Source organism: Bufo bufo, chromosome 3 (assembly GCF_905171765.1).
Source record: "Bufo bufo chromosome 3, aBufBuf1.1, whole genome shotgun sequence".
Classification (NCBI taxonomy): Eukaryota; Metazoa; Chordata; class Amphibia; order Anura; family Bufonidae; genus Bufo; species Bufo bufo.
In genome coordinates this window covers 645,886,008-645,897,932 of record NC_053391.1, presented here as the reverse complement: position 1 = coordinate 645,897,932, position 11,925 = coordinate 645,886,008, and the positions used below count along the sequence as shown (strand labels likewise).

At 43.0% G+C, this 11,925-nt stretch overlaps 1 protein-coding gene across 1 annotated transcript in view; it reads left to right on the top strand.

Moving 5' to 3' along the window:
* Positions 1-11,925, top strand: part of RNF17 (ring finger protein 17) — a 261,161-nt gene that overhangs the window by 105,809 nt on the left and 143,427 nt on the right. Inside the window, exon 12 of the mRNA XM_040426246.1 lies at positions 8,842-9,032. Within this exon, the coding sequence (XP_040282180.1) occupies positions 8,842-9,032 (191 nt within the window). The remainder of the gene's footprint in view (positions 1-8,841; positions 9,033-11,925) is intronic.

Sequence of the window (11,925 nt, the reverse complement as noted above, 5' to 3'; positions counted from 1 at the left end):
CTACTTGGCCCTCCATCTACACTTTTTCATGGAACTTTACCGCTGCAGCCACGAAAATGTCAGCAGAAGGGAGGACTTGACCACAGCGCTGGAATTGGCAAGGAGAAAAAGGGCAAGCCTAAAGAAGGCATATAGTAAATATTATTAGCTAATTTGACCACCCCTTAAAAGAGGACACATTCAAATTTGAATAAATTGCGAATTTTGTTAGATTTCGTTTTTTTAAGGCGGAGTCTGCCCTGTTTCACCCTGGGCGTTCCAGCCTGGGAGGTTTTTTTTTCTCCCAGGCTGTGAACTCTGCGCTGCGATTGGACACCGCTACAGGGAGAAGGAACGCCCAGGGTGAAACAGGGCAGACTATGCCTAGTAGAACCAATTCAGTGAAGATACTGGAGGACACGGCGGGCGAACGGAGCGGTGTCCAGGGATAATAGTAAGTGCAGTGAGATCCCTGGGTGCCGCTCTATGTAGCCTGATAATTATCTTACAATGTTTGGACCGATGAAAGGTCCTCTTTAACTCCGAAACGCTTATGGTAATGTCTTCTCATGGAAACAGACAAGTAATCTTTCCCACAACATAATCTCTGGAGCGCTTCAGCAATAACCCAAAAACAACAGGCAAAGGGATCGGTGACCTTACAATCACGTGGAACGCCGATGTAAAATCGAGCAGCACAGATCCGAGCAAGACCGATTCAAAACATCTTAATCGAGTGAATCAGAATTATTCCTACTGTCAATTAATACATCATCTGTTGTCGCTCTAAAAATCGGTACACCAGCTACTTAGCAACTCACCGAAGATCCCTAGAGCCGTCATAAAGTTTACTCACTGGGAGAGACAGCGAAGTGCGGATTACGACCCTCCGTTCCGCAACACGTGGGACGCCACAGTGTACGCGGTGAAGTTGGTGGACTCTTATGAAACGGTGAGTAGAACTACGCCTGAGTAATAAGAAACAGGACAATATCTGTCACGGATACACAACGATTGTATGGGTACAGAAATCTTGTGCTCCGTTATTCAAATATCGCAATAGGTCAATCGAGAACAATAGGACTATGAATCGATAGTACATTAACTTGCTTTTTTCCGGATAAAACAAGATAAGAACAACACAAGTGAAACTGTTTATTATCTAGCTGCTAGACACAAGCAACGACTTATCTGTTAGCGATTCTCTTGTCCTTTTCTATTCACAGTCTGCAGAAAATCGGCGCACTGGGTGTATATCGCCATCTCTCTGCAATCACAGATGCATACACAGTGCTGATCGATTTTTTTTTTTTTCCAATATAGTTTTTATTAATTTTCTCCCAATTAAAAATAACAATCATAGCATTATCAGACATATGACTGATCATAGACATCAAGTGTCAAACATTAATGATTATACATTCTTGTCCCGTTATAATGCATATTATGGTAACAAAATAACACCTCCCCCTTACCCTCCATACCCCCATCCATCCCCTGCATCAGCCGAATCTCCGTATCCACTCGCTAAACCTCATAAGCAAAACACCAGGTTATATCACTTTTAGAGTTCCCAGCGCATCCTTCAGATCTTCTAACAAATACCATGCCGTCAGTTTGAAAGGAGACATGATTTTTGAGTACTCACAAGGCTCTATATAGCTCAGCACAAATTTGCGCCAGGTTCGATACAATTTTTTCCCCAGAACTTCTTTCTGTTGTAAAGCCTCAATCCATTCTAGGTGAAAGATGTGCTTGAGTTGTGCAATAACTATAGGAACAGAAGGGACCTGAGGTTGAAGCCATACTTTTAGTATACTTTTTTTTGCCCCTAACAGGACCTTATGTCCTATCGGTGTGATAGGCTCCACCGCATAATCATCTGATTGCCCAGACTTTGCAATTTGAACATGTGTTATTACCATTGCAGGAGTAATGTTCGCTTCACTCCCACCACACCTTTTCATCAAATTGTTCACCTCATTCCAGTATTCCTTCAACTTCGGACAACTCCACAATCCATGGAATAAGTCCGATTTTGAAAGGCTGCATTTTGGGCAAGCAGTCAGCCTGTCCTGCTTCGAATCAGAAATAGGGATGTTAAAACCAAATATTGCATGATGCAATATCTTCAAGTGGGTCTCTCTCCACTGCTCGTTTGGAATGGCTTTATACAAGGCCCCTATTCTTGAACATATAGGTAGGTATATATCTTTCACCTCCAAAAGTGTCTCCCACTTCTGAAACATATTTTTTTTTAGATCCACTCTCTCCCATTTGTCCCTAAGAGATTGATAAAGAAGTGAAATCGACGGTCTAATTTTTATTCCTAAAAGCGAGTCAAAATCATTCGCTCTCCACTCCCTAGTCAGGTCTTTGCACAAACTTTTTCCGTAAGACATGATCTGCATATACGGGAAAAAGGTTGGCTCCTTCAAATTCCACTTCTTTTTCAACTCCGCCTGTGTCATCCACCTAGACTCCGTCTCATGAAATAAGTCTCCCATTTTCCTAATCCCCGCCTGTGTCCAAGCGATCATGAGCTTGCCACCTCTGCCCGGTTCAAAATTAGGGTTGGCCACTATTGGTAGGTGTTTAGACATTTGGTAGGGCAAACCGTACATCTTCTGTAACAATTTCCATACAATAATTGTGTCCCTCAGCACCAGGGATTTTTTGATTAGCCCTGGCAGTTTAGAGACACCGGTATGCAACAATGCCACCAAATTCCAGGGCTTCGCTAGCTGTTTTTCCAGTTTGAGATTGGAATAAAAAGATGTCTGGTTCACCCAATCCAATATGTACCTGCTGTTACAAGCTATATTATAACCCCTAATGTCTGGGAAATTGATACACCTAAGTCCTTCCTCACCTTTAGCTTGTTCAGAGCAATCCTTGATTTTTTTCCCTGCCATATAAACTGAATAAACCTACTCTCCAAGAGTGCCACATCTGCATGACGTAACAAGAGTGGGATTGTTTGCATGGGGTATAACAGTTTTGCAACCCCCATCATTTTCACCAAGCAGCACCGCCCCATTAAAGAAAGGGGTAATCCCTGCCATCTATCTAAATCTGCCTTGATTCAGGATATTAATGGTGGAAAATTAAGTTGATATAAGGAATGAGGGTCCTTCCCAATTTTTACCCCCCAGGTACGTTATATGTGATTTAGTCATCGTAATTCCTAGCGAGCTAATTAATTTTTTCTTTAGGGCCTCACGCATGGGCAATAGAGGTAGGCATTCACATTTAGATATATTTACCTTATATCCAGAGTAGTTTCCAAAGGCCTCCAAAGCTTGAAAGATAATTGGAATATGTTTCTCCGGCTTGGCCAGAAATAAAACCACATCAGCAAAAAGTGCTGCCTTCACTTGTGACAAGCCCACCTCTATTCCCTCATACAGATCCGACGAACATAAAAGCCGCGCCAGAGGTTCCAATGCCAGGTTGAACAGCAGTGGAGAGAGCGGACACCCTTGCCTCGTGCCTTTCTTTAAATCAAAAGGTTTCGATAAATAGCCCTGAGTATACACCCTTGCCTTAGGGTATTTATATAGATTCGCTACAAATGTTCTGAAAGCCCCCTCAAATCCTAATTTATCTAGCACAGCCTCCAGCCATGCCCACCTTACATTGTCAAAAGCTTTCTCAGCATCCAAGGTGAGCATGGCTGGAGTCTCTCCATCTTTAGGACTGTGGCGTACCCTATCCAAAACCGCTAGAACCTTTCTGATATTCATAACTGCCGAGCGGCCTTGAACAAACCCCACTTGCTCAACCCCAATCAGGGACGGCAGAAAGGAAGCCAACCTGTCGGCTATAATTTTGGATAGAATTTTTGTATCCACATTTATTAGGGATATAGGCCTGTAAGAACCGGGCAATAGGGGGTCCTTCCCTGGTTTGGGCAAAAGCTTGATGTAAGATACATTTTCTTTGTCCGGGTCTATTTTGCCCTTCAGCACGTCATTGTACAATTTCAGCATTACTGGGGATATTTGTGAGATTAGTATTTTGAAGTATTCCCCCGAAAACCCATTAGGACCCGGGGCTTTAGCATTTTTTAGGCCTTTGATGACCGCTTGGAGTTCCTCTATGGTCACGTCAGCATTTAGTTTCTGAAGTTGGTCAGCTTTTACAGTGGGCAATTTTACCCGTTCTAACAAGGTATCAATTATTGGAGATGAGGAGTTATCCTCATACAAAGCCTTATAATACTGACCTATAATCTCATTTATTCCCGCCGGGTCAATAACCACCTTCTCCTTGTTATCTTTGATGCTGGATATAAATTGGGGCGTTCTCTGACCTTTAGCCAAGTTTGCTAACATGCGACCCGCTTTGTTACCATATCTGTACAGTTTGGTCTCAAATTGTGTTTGTCTGAAAGCCTCTTTCCCTTTCGCTCATTTCAAAGGCCTGGCGTGCCTCTACCCACTTCGCCTTATTTTCTGCAGTGGGGGCTTCCGTAAACTGTCTGTATGTTTGTCTGACTCTAGCACTCGCTTGATCGAACGCCTGCTGACATGCTTTCTTTCTGTTAAATACATATACCATAATGCGCCCTCCAGGGTGGATTTGATTTAAATCAAACCGATTTAAATCACGATTTAAATCACTAGTCAGTAAGGCTTGATTTAAATCATAGTTTTTTACATAAAGATACATATTTGGACAATTTTTCTGTTGTACTTAGGAAGGAGAAAAATAATCATTACCTTAATAATAACAATTTAAATAGGATTTATTCAACTAAAACAATAACATTACAGCATGTTATTTGCTTAAACATCCATGTTTGTTAACTAATTTGGCTAAAGAAAATATATATATTTTAAGAAACTTAGACTGTCAGCCCAGCCTACACAAGAAAAGCTTAATAATGTCCTCTGTAGCTCACTCGTCATCTTCATCTTCTTCTTTGTTCATAATCTGGAAAAGAAAAACAAGCTTTCCTGCTTTATCGGGACCCAAACGATTTCTCAATTTAGAATGAACGAGTCCAAAGGAAGAGAATATTCTTTCAACGCCCGCAGAAGAAGCTACTGCTGTTAAAAGTGAAATCATTACTTGAACAGTCTCTAAATCCAAGTGCTTAAATGACTTCCACCAGTTCACTGGTGTGACTTTCTTTAAAATATCTTCAGCAAACATATATTTCTTGAATGGTTTTGAGAACTCCAAAATTAAACCAAGCATCTGTGATATCTTGTAGGCAGAGAAACTACCCAGTAATCTTACAAAAACCTCTGGAAGAGCATGACATTGTGAATGGATTAATGGAATTTAACAAAAAATTAAACATATACAGCCTTATTCTACATAATTAAAAAATAATCTATTTCATAATGAAATGACCTTTGGATGGTAATATATTTTCCTCAAAAAGCATTTTATATAAAAAAAATCCGATTTAAATCAAAAAAATCTGATTATTATATATTTTTTTTTTAAATCATTGATTTTTATCCACCCTGACGCCCTCTCAATACCGCCTTAGACGTGTGCCAGAAAAGTTCCGGCTCATCTAAATGGGCCTGATTATCTTCCTTGTACTCTTCCCACCAACCCACTAGCTTATTTTTAAAATCCTCATTATCTATTAAGCTTGAGGGGAACCTCCACAAATAATCTGTCCCCTTCAAGAACGTGTCCCTCATAACCAGGGTTACTGGAGCATGATCCGATTATAACTATATCCCCTAGATCAGCATGTTCCACCAAGCCTGATAAGGTGACCTGAGTGAATATACAATCGATACGTGACCATGAGTCTCTGGCGTGAGAGTAAAACGTGAACGCCCTATCATCTGGATGATACTGCCGCCAGGGATCTACCAGTCCTACTGATTCCATCATAGGCCCCAAAACTGCATCCTGAGCCATGTTAGTTCTAACTTCCGTTGATTTGGTTCTCCTATCTTCCTTCTCCACTACTACGGAGTTGAAATCGGCTCCCACTATTAGATTAGAGGTCTTATCTGTGAGTAGGTTACCTTCCAATGCCCTAAAAAATTGAGTGTTGTTGGACCATAAACATTATAGATAGTGTACTGTACATTTTGGACTTGTATCAATACTTTGACCCACCTCCCTTCCTCATCTGCTACCGAACCTAACAGGACAAAATTGAAAGCTTTGTTAAACAATATCAGGACTCCTGCTCTCCGCTCAGAGGAAGCTGATCCAATCACTTGTCCGACCCACAATTTTTTCATTCTCCCAAAATCTCTAGCTAAGGGTCTATTCACATGTCCGTTGTTTCTTTCCTGATCTGTTCCGTTTTTTGCGGAACAGATCTGGACCAGATCTGGACCCATTCATTTTCAATGGGTCCTGAAAAAAATCGGACAGCTCAATGTCTGATTTTTTTTCAGGACCCATTGAAAATGAATGGGTCCAGATCTGTTCCGCAAAAAAACGGAACAGATCAGGAAAGAAACAACGGACATGTGAATAGACCCTAGCAGATGAGTTTTCTGAAGCAGAGCTATGTCAGGTTTCATCTTCTTAAGGTGGCGTAGGATCATCCACCTCTTTTGCGGTGAGCGTAAGCCCTTCACATTCCAGCTAACTATTTTCATACTCCCCCCTATTTTCAATATCTGACATTCCAATGACTAGGATTGCAACTGGGTGTACATAACCCCTGATCATATGTTTCTGGAGGCGAGCGTTGGCTGATGCATGAACTTAGAAAACATTTTTTACAACACAGCAAAAGTAAAAATAAAAATAAGACATTCCCCCCCCCCCCCCCCCCCCCGATTAATAGAATCATGTCCCAGCGCTGAATTCCTACTGTAACACATCAATCTATGCATTACCCCCTCACTAATCCTCATGACTTCTCTTTTTTCTGGACTGCCAAGACTGACTGCCTATCCCCCTCCCTCATAATAATGCAAACCGCATACCAAGCATAGACATTGTTAAGACAATCATAATGGCGACTCTATAGGTTTTACCCCCCGCGCAACTCTGGGCCTATAAAGGTCTGCTCAACAACATTCCCCAAAACGCCAACATTATACGGGCCACGTGAGTCCTGCACTCAATTTTAACGCAACCACCTGCAGTGACCGCTTCACAGCGACCATGAGTCCCTTCTTCTGGAGCGAGGGGTCCGCTTGTCTACCGGAACCAGCTCCCAATCCCGTCTCCGCCTGTCAGTAGGTGGTGAACGCCTCCATTCCGGACTCTTTGCTCTTTCTTTGTCCTGCTGATGTTGTCCCGGAGATCTGCCTCTTTGTCGCTGCTCTCCCCTTCGGATATTCGCATGAAGGAAGTCCGCTGCAGCATCCGGGTCTTGGAAGGTTTTCACTTCACCCTCAGATAAGGTGACTTTTAAAATCGCCGGGTACAATAGCGGGAATCTCACTTGTTGTCTGTACAGCTCCGAGCAGACAGTACTAAATTTGCGTCGTCTCTTTGCCACCATAGCTGAATAGTCCGCGAACACCAGTAACATATGTCCTCTCACTTTCAACGGCCCGTAGCGAGCTCTAAAAGCCCTCAGAATGGACTCCTTGTCGGTATAGTCCAGAAATCACATGATGACTTGGCGCGATTTTAATGGCATACTCTGAGAGTTGGTGTTACTTTGCGACTGAGAGCCCATGGCGGGCCCCACACGGTGAACCCTCGTGTCTCCCACTTAGATTCAGGGCTTGTGGAATCTCCATCTCACATATTTCTCTCAGAGCTGTCTGCTTGATAGATTCTGGTAAGCCCACTATCCGCAAGTTATTCCGCCTAGACCTGTTTTCTAGGTCTTCCAGGCGATCCTTAAGCACTATATTCTGTTTAAACAGATCTTGGTTATCGCGGGTACATCTGGAGACCTCTTCCTCCATTGCCGCAACCCTTTGCTCCAGCTCCTCTATGCTCCCCTCATGTCTCGCTACCGTGTCATGCAGTTCATGCAGAGACTGTGTGAGGGTTTTAGCTAGCGTATCCTTAATGTCTGGAGCCAAGTACTTGGCCACTTCAATGGCTAGGGTTTTATAATCAATTTTGAGTAGATCCTCACTCGGCTTACCGCCATCAACTGCCGCTTTATCAATTCCCATGGTGTTAATCGGGGAAGCAGGGCGGGAATCCACCATCTTGCCCTGCATGGTATTTGCGGTCTGGCTTAGCCCGCTTGTAACTTGCCGTCTGGCGCTCCGTAGCAAGTAACGGTCCATGGACCGGACACCGCCGCTGTGTGGGATCTCTCAGGTGATTTTCAGAGTTCCTTAATGCCGCTGTGAAGGGAGCGCAGGAGATATTGAAGGGACAGGCTCCGGAGCTCACTCACTCCGCATCCTGCATTCCAGCGCCGGAACCGGAAGTCATCTGATCGATTTTTATATCTTTGAACATTTACACGAGTGGTATCATCAGTGTGCACTTTATGCTTGTTTTTAACCGTCACATATTTTAAGTATACAAGTAGTGGTTTTATATGTATATTTGTATATTTAGGTTATGTCATACTTTTAGCAACGATTAAATTTGAAATTTCTATATAGTTTGTCCCCATGTGTCACTGAATGTAGGTGTGCCCTACTATATTACAACAACTTCTCACATACTAGCGAAGATTGGGTGAATCTTTTTTAGTAGGTGCACCCTTCCCATATGCTGAATAGGTAAGCCATCTCCTACCATTTACTCTTGATATAGTAAATATTAGCTATTTTGACCACCTCTCTTAAAAGAGGACACATTCAAATTTGAATAAATTGCTAATTTTGTTAGATTTTGTTTTTTCAATACATAAAAACTAAATATATTGACCAAAATTCACCACTACTGAATAAACACGGAGAGTCATTTGTTTATTTTGACAGTTTTTTGTTACTTTTATAGGATGCATTATGGGGAAAGGAAAGCAAAGAGTACATATTAAGAGTGGTTGGCAAAAAGTGCGTTTTAATGAAAGTCTACAGGGAAGAAGACAATAAGTGGATTGTTGACTTGAAGAAACCTTTTGACAATAAGATCTATAGTGAGATGCCAGTGTCTCTTCGTGATGCCCTCGTTTTCATGGAGTTGGCAAAGTGAGTATTTCATACATGCTTAGTATCTATACATTAAAGAATAACTAAACTTTTAATTAAATTTTTGTTAAAATGTCCCTAATGCCATAATAATACTCTTTGTAATATACTTTATTACGGCTTTTTGTATTTTTAATAGACTTTTCCCTTCCTAAAGCGCACAGGGAATCCACTTTTCTGTACACTGCTGACTGCACATTGCTGCTCCTGCCCGTGCCCCCCCCCCCCCCCCCCCTTCCCAGCATATAAAGGTTTACTATATGCTGGCATAGCACATAGGTACTCTAACTATGTGCTTTGCCAGGATTTTAGTTAACCTCTGGGGGTCACAGACAGGAACAGCAATGTGCGCTCCTGCCCGTACTCCCTGCGCTGCGGCCCCATTCATAAACTGTAGAGCCCGTTTTATGTACACTGTCAGTGGTGTACAGAAAAGTCAATTTTAAGCACACAGAAATAGGTGCACTTTAGGGAGAGAAGTCTATTAAAAATACAAAATGCCTTAACAAATTATACTAAAAAACATATTATGGCATTAGGGACATTTTAACAAAAATGTAATCAAAAGTTTAGCTACTCTTTTTAAATCTTCTGTTCTGGAATTGTTCCCTAATATCTGGGCAGTTCTTGTTACAGCGTGAATGAGCCACAAATAACTGAGACTTGACTCTGTTTCTGTAAAAATAGCCAAACTTTTTTAAGTTTAGCTTAGTGTTGGTAGTAGCAAGACACCAATTTGGTTATCCAGATCTGTTCTACCTACAGTGTTTAGGTCTTGTTAGGCATCTTTTTTTTTCTACTACTTTTAGGGTTGGGGAGCAGGGAAGGTTTAGTCCCCTCTGTGAGACGAGCAAATAGTGCTGAGGAAGTCATAACACCTCCTATTTCCTTTTGCATAGAGCATAGGAACCACTTTCCTTTTGGCTTCTACTCCTCAGAATGATGTGCAATGGCTGTCAACATGTTTCTGTAGACTTCCACCCTCATTCTGGTAGGATGTTTTTCTCTACCCTAGTTGCATCCGAACTGTAGGGAGTAGTTGTCATGGATGCAGTGTGGGTGGGAGCACAGGAGGGAAGGGGATAGGAACTAGGCCTGGAAACTAGGGTAAAGGATAAGGTCACCTCCTAGAACAACCCTAATCCAAGTCCTGACTAACTATCAGTATGAACTGACCTCAATGGTAGGAAAGTTCATACAGAGGAACCTAGATCCCTAACACACCCTGTAGGGCCCTGGTATAGTGACAGGACTTGAGACCACCTATTCCTCCAACAGAAGGATGAACAGGAGTCTCCCTCGGGCCTAGATGCAAAAGACAAGGAAATACAACAAACAAAATACAAATAGGGAAAACGACACTTAACTTCACGTGGAGCAAAGGCAGCGCCAGGAGCTCAACCGAGACCCAACAACCAGCTAGCCCAGAGTCCAGAATCTAAAGCTATAAACCGCACCCCAAAAGGGGTAAGCAGTAATAAATAGGGGAAGTTAAATGATCAAACCAACAACACCTGCCAGAGGTGTTGTCATTACCAAAACACAGACACAAATGATCCATAAGGAACCATTCAGATTAACCCACGTGTTGCCAGGCTCTGATCTCCCAGCACCTGTCTCTGGAGTGTCTGTGAGAGTAGTCTTCCCCTCCACTCAAAGATCCCTCTTGTCACAATTGTTCCTCTCTAAATGGACCCCTTTCCATGTTGGGGTAGTGATATTATTAGGTTGTTCTCCAGTCTCTATCGGATTTCTCCATATTTAAAAGTAAACACCTTGAGCTAACACAAGGGTATACCTCCTTCGCCTGGGGTCACATTGTCCCACCTCCAGCTCTCATTGTGTCCAGTTTTTACTTTATCCACAGTTGTGGATAAATGGAAATATAAAGCCACCCTTAACTCTTCCTTCTTGGGTGAATCGGGACAGCTTGGAAAGGATTACATGGCAGTTCCTGTTAACCCGCTGGGGCTCCACCTGTCTGACTTGGGCTACCCTATTAGCCTGACCACCTCTCACGTCACCTCAACAGATTGTCCCTCTTCTCCTTACTCTCCTTCCTCCCGTGTGGATTCACCATGGACTCTGATCCTGAGTCAGATCCTGCACTCTTCCATAATGGTAGACACATAGACAGCCTTATCCTGTCTGTTAGTCATGCCTTCTATTAAAGTATAAATGCCCTATAGGCAACAAACAGCCCTTGTATAGCCCATCAGTCTTAGTTAAAATATGCACTGCCAGAAAATGTAACAAGAACACACTGAACACTAAGGGCTTTTTCACACGAGCGTGTCCCTTGCAGAATCATATTGACAGCTTTAGGCTAGTAATTCCGTTACAGAAAGGTCAGGCAGAGGCACACAGCATTATCAATCATGATAATGCCGTGCGCTTCCTAAGTCCAGAACGCATGATCCCTCTCTCACACGAAGTGTGGTTCCCTCAAGGGACATGCTCGTGTAAAAGGGCAATTGAGCTGGGATTAACAAAGTGTAAACTGCTAGTGGTGCTTGGTCAATGATTACACAACCAAGGTGGAGCACCCCTTATTTTGGGTTCTGCAGCAGGATATATGTTAAGGCAGGGTCACATTAATACCGGATAGCATGTCTTCTTGCTGTGATAACTAGGGTTGTTGCGGGTATCGAAATTTCGATACCCAATCGATACTTTTGTCCCGGTATCGATACGATACCGGGATTTCCGTTTTTTCGATACTGGGCTGCGCTTCTGCGCAGTCTAGTATCTCTGAACATGAGCGCGCTGCTATCGGCGCGCTCATGTTCTCTCTCAGCAGCACGGGGAGAAGGAAGCTGTCCTCCCTCCCCCCCTGTGCTGCTGCCGCTGCCGCTGCCACCAATGAGAAGAGAGGGGCGGAGGAGGGGCGGCA